The 17,551-nt window shown below is 37.7% G+C and overlaps 1 protein-coding gene across 2 annotated transcripts in view; it reads left to right on the forward strand.

The window, feature by feature from the left end:
* slc8a4b (solute carrier family 8 member 4b) overlaps positions 1-17,551 on the forward strand; it is a 76,072-nt gene that overhangs the window by 30,006 nt on the left and 28,515 nt on the right. For both annotated transcript variants that reach the window (XM_048185975.1, XM_048185974.1), the window contains exons 2-4: positions 4,836-5,918; positions 7,586-7,849; positions 8,028-8,512. In XM_048185975.1, coding sequence (XP_048041932.1) covers positions 4,881-5,918; positions 7,586-7,849; positions 8,028-8,512 — 1,787 coding nt within the window. In that variant the 5' untranslated portion in view covers positions 4,836-4,880. The remainder of the gene's footprint in view (positions 1-4,835; positions 5,919-7,585; positions 7,850-8,027; positions 8,513-17,551) is intronic.

Consider the following 17,551-nt stretch of genomic DNA (forward strand, 5'->3'; position numbering starts at 1 on the left):
TACACTTTTATTGTAGCACTAAATCTCACTGTGGCCTGAAGATATTATTTAATGTGTTGTTAAAACAGCTATTTTATCCCAGTGAGTGGATTTTGTTGTGTTGTGTGAGTGACCACAGATACACATATAGAAGGAATGAGTATTGGACACAGACTACTTATCTAACATTTGTTTTTATATACAGAAAATTATTAATCCATGCTTTTTCTCCAAACCCCACCCCACAACTGATTTCATTGGTTAAATCAATCACATAGTCATCTATCCAGAAATGTTCAGACTTAAGGAAAAATCATTGCTGGACATGGCTGTTTATCAGGCTGCCAAAGCTATAGGTTAAGGTTAGGGTTTAGAATAGGGTTAGAGGTTAATGTTCTGGGTTAATGGACAATTTTTTTTTAAAATACAGTTAAGTGTGTATACACACACACACACACACACACACACTTTGAGTATTCATGTTTTATGGGAACATTCCATATACATAATCATTTTTATACTCTACAAACAGTATGTTCTATCCCCTAACCCTAAACCTACCCATCACAGAAAACTTTGAGCATTTTTACATTTTCAAACGTCACTTAGTATGATTTACTTCAAAATCTGCTGTAAATGGGGGCATTGCATAGACTTCTAATGTTTTTATATACAGCTAGCTATAAATACTGTAACCTAACCCACACCCTAATCCTAAAACTTTCTGAATTCTTACAATATTAATAATAACTTTTTTTATACTTTTTTATATTTTTATACAATTGTTACAAATGAGGATGTCCCAAAAGGAGTTTTTTTTTCAGATGGAGCTCACTTATGGGTACACATTTGTATTAATTTAACAATAATAAAAAATTGTATCAATTGTATCTGTAGACTTCTATTGTTATCCCAAACTAATTCACCCCATAATCCATTTTTAAAATACAATTAACTTTTTATTGACTTTATTTATGAATCATGATTATTTATGAAATTAGTTTTACCTTTGAATATGTCCCTGGATGTCCCTAAAGGGATCTTTGTCAGTTTTAGCCCACTTTTGTGGATAGTTTGGACAACCTAACCTAACGCATCACACATTTGAATATTTGAATACACAACCTGATATGCATTTGATATATTGCAATATTGCGTTGTCGATTGTGTATCTTTTTCATTTACACAAATCTTAACCCACACTCAGTAGTCATTCATGTAGCATTAACTTGTTAGCACACAACTTCATTATGTTCATTAGTTCATTATGCTTTTCTGCCCTCATATCTAGGATTCGGCAGCAAAGGTCCTCGCATATTTCATGTAATCACCTATAACGCCCACATTTCTCCTTAGAATTCACTGGTTGCCTGTCTGTTAATGTATTCAATATAAGCTCAGGTCAAACTGACATTTTTGGTTGGTAGAGCTTTTATGTGTACAGATGAATGAAAGTCATTATTAACTGACAAGAGATTGAAAATAGAGGATATAAATCAAACACTAGGAGGCATCTGCTGAACCAGATAACGGTCCAACAGTGTGTTTTTGACCCTGTCAAAATAAATCTAATATGACATTAGCTGGATTTCCTGAAGCATAAGTAGAAGGATAATTAATCTCTATGGCATAAAAAGCATTGTTATTTAAGTTGGCTAAGTTGAACGTAAAATTACCGTTAGCACCTCAGACCGCTTGTAAGCCCATTACATGCAAACTGCTTTTCGTTTGTTATAATGTATTGTAAAAGAATGTTATTAAACATAATATATAATTTGTATAAATTAGAATATATAATATGATAGAAATTATACTGTGGTGGACACATTCATGCTGGATCAGGGAAAACAAAATCTTCCTGTGATGTATGTAGATTGTTGGACAGTATAAGTGAACAACTAGTGAGAGTGAGAAAAGTGTGTTTTGAGAGAGTTTATTTTCTGAAAGTCCACAGGGCCAAAAGCGCGTGTGGTTGAAGAAACACGCCTCACTGGTGACCCAACCAACTAATCTTCTTTAAGTCTATTTCTTTTCCATTCAAGTACACGTACGCAGCCCGCAAGACTTCTTTAATTTATCTCATGTGTCAGTGTGTGTGTGTGTGCGTGTGTGTGTGTGTGTGTGCGTGTCCTGAGTCAGCACTGTTCTCTCAGCATTAGAAAGCTCAAGAACAGCAGCGCTTTCCACTCAAGCTGTGTCTCACACAAACACACACACACACGTGCATACATTACAGATCGGAGAGGGACTTACTGACTTCAGTCTACAAGCCTATAAACATGTTCAGACATCTGCTTCTACACACACACTTATAAGCCGTCCATTAGGTTATTAACTCAGCCATAATTTACTGATGACATCACAGCACATTTTCTCTGTGTATGTGTGGTTTGGTTTATTTGTGTAGGTCTCAGAATAGATGTATTAATTTTCGTGGTGGCTAAAATTTTCTGAACGCACATTTTTATTTATTTATAATCCATATAGGGATTGAATGGCATCTTATGAAATAATGTCTCCTTACCAACGGTAAAAGTTTAAGAACTGGTCAATGAGAAAAAAGACCACCAATCTTAATATTAAGAGTTGCAAACAATACAGTGGACTTTGGGTTTGTTGGTATTCTCAAACTTATGATGATCATCCCTACAAAGTGGTGGAAAGAAATCAGGAGAGGGGGGTCAAGAAGGTTATAGAAATGATAATCATCATAGCATGATGAAAAAGATTGAGAAGCTGGAGCAAAAATGAAGGAATGTGTATGAAGAAAGCAAAGAGAGGGATGTATAGCATGAAAGTAGGCGAGTCGAGATGAAGCAGAATTAATGAGCTTAGACAGAACTACAGAGAGGGCTGGCACAACCATACAGAGAAAGTGACAAGAGAAAGAAGGATTTTCACACCAAAGGCCTTGTAGAAATGGTCACAACCTCAACCTATATCTCTAAAGGAGGGACACTACAGGCAAAAACGCTGTTTTTTCAGGCACCTGTCAATTTTGAGATTTTGCACTTTTTGGCTTTTCATTAAGTGTTTTTTCAGACTGGTGGAAAGAAAACATCCAAAATCCACTTTTAAGTGTATATTTTATAGCACTTTATCTATTTGCGTCTATAGATTCCAATTACAGTAAATATCTTTAAAGGCCGTTTTCTCAAAATGAGTTTTTTCTCCTGCTCTGAGTCAGAAATCTTCACTTCAGCAGAACTTACATGCACTAAACTTTAGTTTTATTCCTATCTATATTCTGAAGGTTTTTACAGAGGGATTTGTTGATATGTAATTTGCCTGATTTTATACAACATTTTATTCCTAAAAAAATGGTGAAAATATATATTTTTTTCTGGCTGTTGATAGTATTTTCTGATTTATGGAGTGATAAAAAGAGATATCCCTCTGTAAAAACCTTTTGATTTTAATATGTCCAAAAAAATTAAATGAGAATTTTGAACCTGACGTCATCCAATATTCAGATTTTTGTTCTAGAAATGTATGCAAATCAGCGCATATTTAATTAGATAATGCCTCATTTGCATATTTAAACATAACATTTTAGAAAACTTGTAATACAAAAAATGTTTGCAATTTTTAATGTAATCAATCACATGGGGTAGTATGGTGATATCTATTAGTTAATTTTTTTACCCTATTCACCTGGGGTGTCTCGCCTAAAGCACATATCTAGATTTTATCTGGCAACCCAACACAGTACTGAAATCATTTTTTTGTTCAAAAGTAACTAAAAGTTATTTTCTATTCTTTTATGTTACAAATAATTATTTTATTTCGATATTCTAAATTTCTCTTGAATATTGAAGAGTTCACTGAACAAAAAATCATGGATCAACACAGACCAGTTTTTGAGTTACAACTTACCACTGTAGTTCTAGAGAGTTTTCTGTGCAGTATAGTGCAGCATATGTGACCCGTGCTGGCAAAATTAATCGCAATGAGCAAATTTTCAAAAAAAATAGTTATTTTCAAAATCTCTATTAAAAAAACTTTCAAAATGATGTATTATTTGTTGGAATCAGAGAACAAAGGACTGAGCTACACCTGTTTGAAGTCGATAGAATGAGCAAAGTCAGTTTGGAGAAAAATCGAGGTTCAAAAGAAAATCACCTAGCAACCATACCTTAAAATACCTGGTACTTCCACCAAATTTGGCATACACCTCATCAAAACCACTTATCTGTAGGAAAAATATATATTCAACTTTTTTTCTTAATATTTTGCTTCAATATTTTGAAGTAGCCTACTGTAATTCTTTTTATATGTGTATATCGGGATCGCGCGCTGTCTGAGGCGTCTTTGCGCGCACGCTTCGGATCTGTCAGTCAGCGCGAGTAAGATTGATTTGTTTACATCATCAGCATGAGTTTGAAAATCACATTTTATGGGTTCAGACTCATGCCATCAAAAATTTGCTATGAATATTCACAAAGTTGGAGTGCTGTGCTTTAAAACGATACCAAACTTGTGCTGAGGGGAAGTGCGAGTGGTGACGCAAGCAGAGAAAATGTTAGAAAACATACAAATAAAGATACTTTTAGATATTTAATTGTTATTTGAAGCATTTGGATTGCTAGACGAGGGTGAATTAATGTGCTTAATGAACTAATTTTTGTGGAAACCTCAAATTTGACCAAAATCAAAATTTTTGACTTGTTTTGCCTGTAGTTCGTAATAGCCCGCGCACATTCCGACTCATTTTGCCTGCACGGGTCACATAGTTTAATTTCCTTTGCTTTCAGCTTCTCATTTCTTTTCCAATCTCTTTATACTACAGTATATGAATAAAAATGCAAGTCAGAGTTTAAAACTCATTGACTCAGTGTCTCTCTGTTTCTCTGTAGGTGGTGTGAAGAATTGTTGCAGAATCAGATCGACCCCACCTCACCATGCCTTTGTCCTTCAGTTCATCCCACCTTTTCCCCTTCTCCTTCATTCCCTTGATCCTTCTTCTGTCTTTCTCCATCCCCTCTCAAGCTGACTCCCAAGATGTAGCCCAGTCTACCTCCAACTGTTCCCAGACTGACGTGTGTGCAGATGGGGTTCTTTTACCAGTGTGGAATCCTCTAAATCCCTCAGTTGGTGACAAAGTGGCTCGTGCCATTGTGTACCTAGTGGCGCTAGTCTACATGTTCTTAGGTATGTCGATAATTGCTGACCGCTTCATGACTGCCATTGAAGTTATAACTTCTCAAGAAAAGGAGATCACTACAAAAAGACCCAATGGTGAAACGGTCACCACCACAGTTCGCATATGGAATGAGACCGTCTCCAATCTGACCCTCATGGCTCTGGGTTCATCAGCCCCTGAGATTTTGCTTTCAGTCATTGAGGTCTGTGGGCATAATTTTGAGGCCGGTTCTCTTGGTCCCAGCACTATCGTAGGTAGCGCTGCCTTCAATTTGTTCGTGATCATTGGCATCTGCGTCTATGTGGTACCTGATGGTGAAAGGCGGAAGGTCAAACATCTTCGGGTGTTTTTCGTGACTGCAGCGTGGAGCATGTTTGCCTACATCTGGCTCTATCTTATCATCTCTGTGGTCTCACCTGGTGAGGTGGAAGTGTGGGAAGCAGTGTTGACGTTCCTTTTCTTCCCTCTCTGCGTAGTCCAGGCCTGGATCGCTGATCGGAGATTGCTCTTTTACAAGTATGCTCGCAAACGCTACCGAACCGAAAAGGGACGTGGAATTATTGTGTCCGAGGGCGGGGAGGAGGTTGGCAAGGATGCAGGATTCACAAAGATGGACATGCTTGAAATCGATGGAATCACAACACATCTGGATGGAGTGCTGGGAGGGGAAAGTGGGCTTGGAGGACGTGATCAAGAGGATGAGGCCAGGAGAGATATGGCCAGAACTCTAAAGGAACTCAAACAAAGACATCCTGACAAGGACATGGAGCAGCTCATAGAGATGGCCAACTATCAGGTAAAAAGCAAAATAACATGAATAAAATAACACATTTAAATTTAAATGAATTTGTATGAACTTCTATTCTTTGCAGGCCAAGTTACTGAAACTGAAACTGTTGTGTGTAAAAACAATATTAAAGTACTCTCTAATTGTACAATTGTAAGAAAGTCATTCATTTCCCAAAAACTATAAACATTCTTATGCTATTTTAAAGCCCCACTGTAGTCAATAATTTTAGCCCCGCCTCCACTCACTTGCACAAGCTCAGAGATCCACTCGGTTAACTTACTGAAGCCCTGTCCACACGAACATGGGTGTTTTCAAAACTGCAGCTTTTTCTATGCAGTTTGGCCATTCGTCCACAGTCCACACGCAAACGCAGTATCCTGACACTGAAAGCCAGGGCTTTTTAGAAATTCCAGTTGCACTGTTGACATGTAGACGGTGAAACTGGAGATTTTGACTTGCGACATCAGAACAGGAACCAGTAATAACCTTTTTTCCAGGGTTCTGATTGGCCAATATGGCTTTACGGTTAGGGTTATATAGCCACCTGTTGGTTTGGCATGCTCTTGACAGTGCTTCATGGCACGTTTTTGAGTTTTCATGTAGACGCTATTTTTTTATTTTTTTTATACCCGTGTTCGTGTGGACTGGGCCTGAGATGCTCCACAATGGTATCGCTTTTTACAACGTCAGACACATGCCGGTAATTAATATGATTACCCTTTTGCTTGACTACATTATCAAACAGCTGCTAATAATGTGTTGTTAATGTTACAAACCATGTTCCCATTCTTGTCGCCATCTGAGTCGGACAGCTGCCTTCTAAAAATAAGTATCCTTAGAAACACTTTGAACAACTCAGAACTTCATTGAAAGGCATATAGTTTATCATAACATCGTAATATACATCATACACCCGCTATATTGCTAAATCTACACGATTTTTCATATCAACAGAAAAATATACCAGGATATATTCTCTTGAGACTCCTTCAGAGCGGTCATGGTTAATGGCACGTTGACGTGATTGGTTACAAGGTAGTTTGTCACAAGGGATTTCAAACTGCGTTTTTGAAACTGTCTTTAGATCACTATAGTTTTAAAGAGAAAATACTCAGCAATGATGTGAATTTGCGCATGGTTTGTCTTAAAGCATATTAAAAACGCCACATAGACATAAGAACAAAAAACATGAAAAACTTGACTTTAAACATTATTTATAAATGTACAGGTATATTCACTTTGAATATTATCTGTCAACTGGACTGTAAGAATACTTTTTTAAAATGTCATGTAAATGCTTTAGTTCAACTGAAATCGCACTTGACTGCTTTTTTTATTATTTTTTGCGAAGTCGTAACAGACCTGGATAATACAGTTGTAGCATGTATGCACATAAGTCGGACAGTCAAATGAAGAATTAGTTCTGTACTCATTGACTCCTAATGGCTTATTAATGAAGTGAGTTTCGGCGGCAACTCCACCTATTTGTCCAAACAATGCAAGACTAGGGGATTGTTTGGAAAACAATTATTATTTTAGAAAATTGCATTTAGTGCTGATTGTGCTGCAGAATTTAAATGGTGCAAATTTAAAATGGCTGTTTTACAGCTTGAGAAATCATCCTGCAACTAAACTGCAGGTTAAAAATAACTTTCTCAAACTTACCTTTGCAGGTTCTGATACAGCAACAGAAGAGCAGAGCTTTCTACCGCATTCAAGCAACAAGGATGATGATTGGTGCTGGGAACATTTTGAAGAAACACGCAGCAGATCAGGCCCGTAAAGTGGTCAGCAGTGGGGAACCTCAAGAGCAGGAGGACGACCCTCATGTTACAAAAATAGACTTTGAACCTGCCCTTTACCAGTGCTTTGAAAACTGTGGATCCTTAAAACTTACTGTGCAGAGGCGTGGAGGAGATGCCGGGTGTACTGTTAAGGTGAGTTTAAAGTAAAATACTCTTTAGTTTATTCACTTTACTAGGGAATAGGATACTTCTAAACTTATTCTCTGATCTTGACTATTAAATGATGTAAATTGTGAAACACATTTGTTTATTTAATAAGAACAAGGGAGAACTTTGATCTTTTAAAATGTTTATTCATGCAAAACTCCAGGTGGATTATCGCACGGAAGATGGCACAGCCAATGCAGGTTCTGACTATGAATTCGCTGAGGGCACACTTGTCTTCAAACCTGGCGAGAACCTTAAAGAGCTCACCGTCGGCATTATTGATGATGACATCTTTGAAGAAGATGAATACTTCTATGTCCGCCTGAGCAATCCCCGTATAATTGGGTGGGCTGATGGACATCCTATTGTTTTGGAGGCCGGAGCACCTGCCCCTACCGTAGCCCTTGGTGAGGCCCACACGGCGACCGTCACAATCTACGATGACGACCATGCAGGAATTTTTACATTTGAGAGCGAATCGATCCGAGTTAGCGAAAGCATCGGCATCATGCAGGTGAAGGTCCAGAGGACATCAGGAGCACGTGGTCTGGTGGCTGTACCGTACCATACAGTGGATGGGACAGCTTGCGGAGGGGAGGACTTTGAGGAAGTGTCTGGAAAACTGGAGTTCCAGAACGACGAGACAATGTAAGAGGTTTCTGTCAGCTAATGTGTTTGTGTGTGAGAATGTGTGTGTCTCTGTGTTAGTGCCTTTATTTAGCTCTTTCCGTGAAGAGATTGTACCGCATAAGTGACCCTTCACAGAGAAAATGATTTTAGGCACACAGTAGTTAAAGGGTTAGTTCACCCAAAAATGAAATTTCTGTTTCTGTTTCTCGGGAACACAAATTTTTGATGAAATCCAAGGGTTTCTGAACCACATATAGGCAGCAATGTGATTGCACCTTTTGAGATTCAGAAAGGTAATAAAGACATCATTAAAATAGTCCATGTGACTACAGTGGTTCAACCTTAATGTTATAAAGCGACGAGAATACTTTTTGTGCGCAAAAACAAAAAAATAACGACTTTATACAGCATTTCAAGGTCTTACAGATTTGGAATAACATGAGGATGAGTACTTAAAGACAGAAATTTCATTTTTGGGTGAACTAACCCTTTAAAAAATGTTTTGCAACCTACTAGTTGAGAATCACTGATTGAGGGAGTTTCTGTGCAGCATGGGGCAACATATTTTCATTTTCATCTCTATCAGAAAATTGACTTAAACGGTTAGTTCACCCAAAAATGAAAAAATGTCATTTATTACTTACCCTCATGCCGTTCCACACCCGTAAGACCTTCGTTAATCTTCGGAACACAAATTAAGATATTTTAATTGAAATCCGATGGCTCCGTGAGGCCTCCATAGGGAGCAATGGACACTTCCTCTCTCAAGATCCATAAAGGTACAAAAAACATATTTAAATCAGTTCATGTGAGTACAGTGGTTCAATATTAATATTATAAAGCGACGATTAAGTAATTATGAATTGTTATTAATTAAATGTCAATGTATTCATTCATTTAATAACATTATAGTATTAACTAATAATGTAAATTAATGTGTTAATGACCACAATTGGTCAAAGCCATGTATTTCAGTTGTCTGCTTTAATTAATCGTTAGCTAATGATTTGCACATTTATCATTATGACTACTTGTTGAGGCACATGACTATAACATTATGATTCATTTGCAAATCATTAGCTAATGATTAATTAAAGCAGACAACTAGAAGTTGAAATACATAGCTTTGACTAATTGTGGTCATTAACACATTCATTTACATTATTAGTTAATACTATATGTTATTAAGGAATTGATACATTATGACATTTAATTAATAACAATTCACATAATATATTAATCATATAGAACCTTTATTAGTTGTTAATGCAGTAATCATTAATAAATGTTTTAGTTCTTCATGAGTCATACATTAACACGTGATTATCTGTGCATTAGTTAAGCATGAATTAATGCACAGAGCACCCGTACTGTAAAGTGTTACCAGGTCATATACAACGGGTATGGCAGTTTGACATGCCTCAGGCTGTATTACACATATAGCAAGTGAAAGGGAAATTGAAGTGTTCAAGTAAAGGTTATAAAAGTCTACAGCTAACAAAGTGTTTATATGGTGCCCTTGTGAGCTGACCTGTTTCTGTGGATCAGTTCTTTCAAAGTAATGCTGGTAAATCACTTCAAACTGTGGATTGTGGTTGGCTTCATATTGAGAAAGCTTGTGATAATGTGTGATGCAGTTTCAACTGTCATTGTCGTTGGCCGATCATAATATAATGCTGATATTACATTAAATTTAACCATATTCATTTCCCATTATTAATAAAAGGCTATAGCTGATAGATAGATCGATAGATCTGAAAACAGAAAGTCACATACATTTAGGTTTGGGGGAACAAATGTAATTATTTATGAAAGCCTTAGTTAGCTATGGTGGTGAGCCCTGGTCTGAATTCAAAGAGATCAGACAGAGGACAAAGAGAATGGCTTATATCATTTTTGTTACAGTTGGTCTCTGTTGATTTATTATCCAATAAGCCTTCACAACAGGGGCACACAGCAAGCAGACCTACAGCAAAATGAAACAGAAAGCACTGCCACAAAATGAAATACACACACACCCACACGTCATGGGGTCTGTAATGGACAGAGGAGGGCTGGAGACAATCAGCAATAGTCTGTATTTCAGTGTTGAAACACTATCCTATTGCATCTCTACTTCCCTGGCACCTGTCTCACTCTCTCTCCCTCCTTTCAGTCCACATTCTTCCCTCTCTCTTATCCTCAGTTCAAGTCTTACTATCTTACTGTCATTCCCACTGGAAAAACCAGGTCATACCAGATTAAAGGTGGGGTAAGCCATTTTTCAAAAACGCTGTTAGACATTGTTGATATTTGAAATCAACCCAAACAAACACACCCCTCTCTTCATTGGTCCGCCTGCCTCCAATCCTAACCACCCTGCTCCGAGTCGGTCTCGAACCCCGGCCCGAACGCTGCTGGCAGGCAAGGCGAGTGCACTAACAATGTCGTTAACCACATTCTCTAGCGGTCGTGAGTGCGCAGTGGATTGCCTGCACAACTCTCAATAGCTGACTTCTCTTACACACGCAATGCGAGAGTGGATGTCTGTTTATCAGAGCTGACGTGTAACAAAATAATGCTTCACGAAAAATAAAGCGAAGATGATGAACGAATGACAAGGACGCACAAAAAATGAACGTACAGTACACGAGTGAATACAAAGAAGAGTTTGTTGTTAGTCGCCAACAGCACAGCAGCTCCAGACGATCAATGACACTCAAACCCAGTGATACTCACATGTGATGCAGAATCAAAGCAGCCTCCGCGTCTGTTTTCGGGTTTTCCCGTTTAGCTCTCTCCAGCGCTGGAAAGATTTTCTAATATTAACCCGGGTCCTAAAGATCTTGCCCAGTCATAACCCTTCATTCCAGTGATATTCTTTTGAGCTCTTTTGTATTGTGTCTTATCTCTCTCTCTGCAGTTTTTCTTCAAATCTCCCTCTTGCTCGTTCTCTCTCCTCGACCGTCATACGCCCCCTAATGCTGATTGTTTACACGTTTGTTGTTGGTGTCGGCCCAGACTAACTTCCAAACAGTGTTTCTGAAATATGACTTACCCCACCTTTAACCCTCATGTTCTGTTGAGATTGATTTGTGTAAAAATAATGATGGAAATTTCTAATTTTATTAAGTTCATCTGACCAATCAAACCTCAAAAGACCGACATAATGGTAGCCGTATCTCTCTATTTAACCATAATGTAGGGATGTGGTTTTTTGAGAAATGTCAAACGATCAGATGAATGAACATTCATTGCATTATGTAATGGTCATACTGTATCTGGGGTCTCTGAGAACCTGAATATAAATAATGTAACATTCTTAAAGGTATTAAAATGGCTAGAAAGCAGAACATTGGTTTTGGGATATGTTAGTTGCTGCTGTGAGATGGTCTACCAGTCCTAACTATTCTGAGCAAGATTGTCTACCATGTTTGTCTATGGACAAGCAAATGACCAGCTAGAAATCATTGGATTTTCCAACAGGGTTTCACTCACACCCTTTGTCCTTTCACTTTATTTCCCATTTTTCTTTATTTCTCCACATTTTTGTGAACAAATGAGCTCTTTGAAGGCATTTTTTCAGTACTGTTATTCAAGCTAAACATAATTTCTTCAGTTTACTACCCTTTCTCAGTTCTGTCTCCCAGCCTTCCATTCATCCATCATCACTCACTTAATGAATCTCTTTGAAAGAAGTTGCAGACAAAACAAAGATTTATTAGAGTAAAATACTATTTTAGTCTTCCTACTTCAAAATTCATGTTTAATTCAATGTGATATTTGCCATTTCTTTGTGAAATTTACTAGCAATTTCTGAGTGAATATTGTTTCAGTGTAATATAAAATATATGTGTGTGTCAGTGCCTGTGTGTGTGCAGTACTGTGTGAGTGAGAGGTGGGCAGGTTAATATTCTTCTGGTCCCAGTGGAGCTCTACAGCGCCCTGAGCTTGACATAGACATAGAGACCAGTGGACGGGTGAAGAGGTGGCAACACACAATAAATGAAATACAGAGAAGACATGGATGAGATTAGGACAGGCATTGAGGTCTGGAGGATTAGTTTGAATGTGTCTGAATGTGTCTTTGCCCATTACATTCATGCTACGATATATCGAGTGCTGTGCCTTGATGTCATTCCATTGCTTTCACACTAATTTATTGCTCATATTTCATGAAGGATTTATGAGGTGCTGAGAAGCGCTCTCACATACGCATCCTCGCATATGAAGTGTCTCGCCACCCTGTCTCTTTGTATTCCTATCACTATACACTCATGTCTTTCTAATAAGATTTTCCTTTTGCCGTGTTTGCACAGCGCCCATATTTCAGGCACAAAATTTAATTCTGCCCATTAAATTCTCAATTTCTAATATTTTGTTTTCTTTGCTGGCTTTTTCTAATTCAACCCCTGTATGTTCCTTGTCATACCAAATGTTCTTTTGCCTCTCTCTCGTGACATGGGATGCTGCATTAGGCCTTTCCCTAGGGTGACCCAGAATACTGTGAGCACTAGATACGTGTTCCAAGTGGACCACAGCATGAAATCGCTCATCTTAAAGTTTGTGTGCAAAGTAAAAGTAGATCGCTTTTCAGATTGATGAGCAGTGTTTGTATAGGACCATTTAAAAACCTGCTCACCATTTACACTTTCTTTTACACCTTCTGACAATACATGAAACTAGTACTCAGTACACAGAAAGCAAAATAGATATTCTTTTTTAAGAGACAAAACAATAAAATGTAATTTAAAGGGATATTTAACTCAAAATAAAAATGGCCATATTTACATATAATGATGTCATGCCTTGTTGCAGTGGTGACCAGGGCTTTCAAGCTCCAAAAATTAGAAGAAGAAAAAAAAAAATCAGTAGTCAAAAAAGTCAGGTCAAGTCCATATAACTTGTGCACCATATTTCACTGTACAAAGCACTGTACAGTAGCTTTGTGTAAAGAAAATAACATTTCAGATGATGGCAACACTTGCGAAGACAACAAGATGATGACACCTTTGGATCGATCATAGTGTGTGAGCGATCATTGTGTCTGCTTAATTAGGTTTTACTAATGTAGTTCGGGAGGAACAAGTCAAATAAGCTACAAAATCATTACGTCATCTCAATCAGCTGTCAACAATCTGTAATCAACATATCTACCCAATCGGCATGAGTTCAGGCCTATATATAATCGCAGTCAATCTCACCCAAGGATCCTCGACAGTTTCCAGAATCCCTCCACCACCCTGTCTCCTCACACTCTCTGGGCTACTTCATATAACCTAAAAGGGGGGGGGGGGGTACTCTGGTTCGGGCCGATTACCAAGCTCGGAGAGCCCTCTCCCCGGACAGCACGGCAAATACGTTTACCAATTAATTTACCTGACTTATTTGTAAGTGTGAACTCGTGAAACTGAATACATGTTGCCCCAGTTTCACAGACTAGGCTTAAGCTAGTCCCAGACTAAAATGCATGTTTGAGCTGTTTTATCTAAAAGCAACTTGCACTGGCATAAAATCACTGACATAAAATCTTAAAATACGTCAGTACCATTGTTTTGTTTTAAGATGCACACCAGTAATGTTTTTTTTTCTAAGGCACATTTATAAAAGCTACTTAAATGTTCTAATTGAACTAAGACTTAATCCTGGTTTAATCTAAGCCCTTTCTGTGAAACCAGGCTGATGTTTACTTACACAACTTATGTTATCTTATAGCTGTATATTACTGCTTTATGGACTACTTTGATACACTCATCTTTTGACTGAAATAACAGAATACTTCCTGATTGTAACATTGAAACGTATTTTCTGTGAAGCTGATTTGAAACTAAAAAAGTCTTTCCATTGTACCTCTCGAATCGCATTTGTGTGAATATTTTTTTATTTATTTATTTTTTTTTTAATATGCATAGTTTGGAACACGGCAATCAGTTGTGAGACGCATTCTGCACCACTGATATCAAATTGTCTGAATTTTCAGTGAATAATAACTTACATTTTGGTTTGTTCATACCAATCTTTAGCATTACTTCAGAAGACTTAAAAATAGCACATATCAGTCATTTGAACCGCTTTTGTATTGAATTTTCCATTTTTGGGTGAACTAACCCTTTACATCTCAGATTTCATGTGAACATGCACTGATTTTTTTTTGAAGAGTAACCATGCCTTTGAACATTCTGCAGTTTCCAACATCTACTCTCAGATCTCTTTGTAGTTTCTTTTTCATATTATTTGCTCTATTCCTCTTGTGATCTTTCAGAATGCTCTGGGTTTACATGAATGCAGCCTTAGGCTTGCCAAGGCAACCTCTGATCGTAACTTTTGGTAAATATAACAAAGAAAGACAGAAGAGAAAAACAGTCTCAATGTCTGTCTGTCAGTGTCAGGTCAGGTACCTCTGGAGCTTTGAGTATGTGTGTGAAAGAGAGAGTAGCATCAAATGCTTTTTAAATCTAACTGCTTAAAGGGATAGTTCACCCAAAAATGAAAATTATCCCAAGATTTACTCACCTTCAAGCATTCTAGGTGTGACTGTCTTCTTTCAGATGAACACAATCTGAGTTATATTAAAAAAACTCTTTGTTCTTCCAAGGTTTATAATGGTATTGAATGGAAAAAAACATCCATCCATTATATTAGTAATACATACACCGACTTCATGGGGTTGATAAAGGCCTTCTGAAGCAAAGCGATGGGTTTTTGTAAGAAATATATCCATATTTAAAACTTTATAAACTAAAATAACTAGCTTCCAGCAGACAGCCTACGTAGGTCGACTTGTGCCAAAAGAGTAACTTCTGACGTGATGTACAGTATATAGGAGTATTGTAAGCTTAGACGCCTCTTGCGGTTCAATCTTCTCTTATATCGAAATCCTCCGATATTTCTCTTTAAAAATTCTTGTTTTAGACTTCTAATTCATGACCGGTGTTTTGTTTTGCTCTATCCTCTGGGCTTCCGAGTCAATGCATCAGATCAGAGATTACTCTTTTCGCGTAAGTCGATTAGCGTAGGACGTCTGCTGAAAGCTAGTTAGTTTATAAAGATTTAAACATGGATATTTTTCTTATAAAAACCCATCGCTTTGCTTCGAAAGGTCTTTATTAACCCCCTGTAGCCATGTGGATATCTTTTACAATAGATGGATGCACTTTTTTTGTGCTTCAAAATCAGGAGCGCCATTCACTACCATTACAAAGCTTGGAAGGGCCACGATACTTTATAATATAACTCCGATTGTGTTTGTCTGAAAGAAGATAGTCATATACACCTAGGATGGCTTGAGGGTGAGTAAATCATGGGTTAATTTTAAATTTTGGGTGAACTATCTCTTTAATGGAAGGTCATCATAGAAGATAATAGGGGTATAACGGTATGCGTATTTCCTCATTATCTTCATCTGGGATGTTCCATGTTCCCCGCGTACCGTTGCACCCCTAGAAGATAATATAATAAACACTAACCGTTATAAACTAAACATTGGCATGCATGGACTCAGATGCACACTTGTTGCAAAGGAATCAAAATATACTATAATGTAAATTATAGCTGTATAATTGTCAACATGGCAATTCTGCTTCTTAGTATGTGTTTTTGGACATTCACATTATGGCATCTCTAAATTTTACACTGTGACAGAGCCTTATCATCAGTGTGCCTGCCATGTCACTAATTTTACCATGGGTGTACCCTGCCCTAACCTCATTCTACCACTGGCTATCTGCATGTAAAACCACATTACTGAAAAATACAGGGGTCTGCTATATTTCCTCCAGTTGTGCTCTGAAGATAGTTAGGATTTAGATGCATAAGCTGTAATTGCCTTAACCTGAAAGAAAATTGTGATACTAGTTTGTAATTTAGGAACCTTGCAAGAGGACTGCATAATAATATGTGAGCATGAGTGTGCGTATGATTGATATGGCCAGTAAACAGTAAAACGACTTATTAAAAAATCTGCCATAAGCCACTTGAATTTTTTAGAGTAATTCCTCTGCACTTCAAGGTGCTATATAAGATAACCTGTGTACAGCAGATAAAGCCACATTGCCTTTTACTGTTACGGCTGTGCATTTATAATCTTTAAAGGGATAGTTTACTTAAAAACTAAAAATAAACTCTATAAACCCTACTGTAACATATTTGATGCAATGCAATGAGGGGAAACTTTATCAGATATTGTCGCAGTGTGATTCTTGTTACATTTAGCTTTAAGCATCTGCGTGTCAGATATTGTTATCGACTCATTTGTTCTGGGCCATTTTGCAGGAACCCCCCCAGCATGCCAGGGCCCTGGGCGACTGGCTGCATAGCCTATAGCCGTCTCAGCCTACATGTATCCACATACACACATCTGCACACTTACACACACTATGGAGCTCTTTAATTAGAGTGCAGATGTCCAGGCAGAGGGAGACTGCAGGCCTGTTGTCCAAGTCATGATTAGAGCCTTCACAGCTGCCTCATTGCTCTCTCGGGCCCCTGGAGCCTCTGCGGAGGGCCAAGACCTTCTCCCCAACTCAGCATCTCTTACCAGCACACATGCCAGTAAAGTCCTCTGCTGCATTAAGTTTATGAGTAGAAATGATAAAACTTTGATTGGGCTGTTTGGAAATGCATCTAAATGAAAGTGCATAGTGATTTGATTCATTGTGTACTTTTAAGTGATGGAACCAAGACAACCACGGCCTGTTGCCATATCAGTAAGTCCTGTGCCAATTTGTTAAAGTAAATGCAAAAACTAATTTGATTTATGTTGAGACGGAAATACTTTTAGATATATTAGGCCAATAATGGTGAGTGAATTTTAATATGAAAAGAAATGCAGCCAGTTGAGAGAGGTCTTCCTCTCGGTCTCAGTCTTTCATCCCTGTTTAGTCTAAATTTAAGACAAAGACACACAAACTGATCACACAATGAAAGCCAGTGTGAATGAAAGCTAATACAACAGCTGAGAGTGATGACAAATTTGACATCTTTCTCTGTTCTGACCAATGTAATCAATGTCTTGATATTTTTTTCTCTTTTGTTAAGTAATAGAAATGCTATTGTGGATTTTTCTTTTGCTATTGAACC

The sequence above is a fragment of the Megalobrama amblycephala genome, linkage group LG3 (genome assembly GCF_018812025.1).
Source record: "Megalobrama amblycephala isolate DHTTF-2021 linkage group LG3, ASM1881202v1, whole genome shotgun sequence".
NCBI classification, from domain to species: Eukaryota; Metazoa; Chordata; class Actinopteri; order Cypriniformes; family Xenocyprididae; genus Megalobrama; species Megalobrama amblycephala.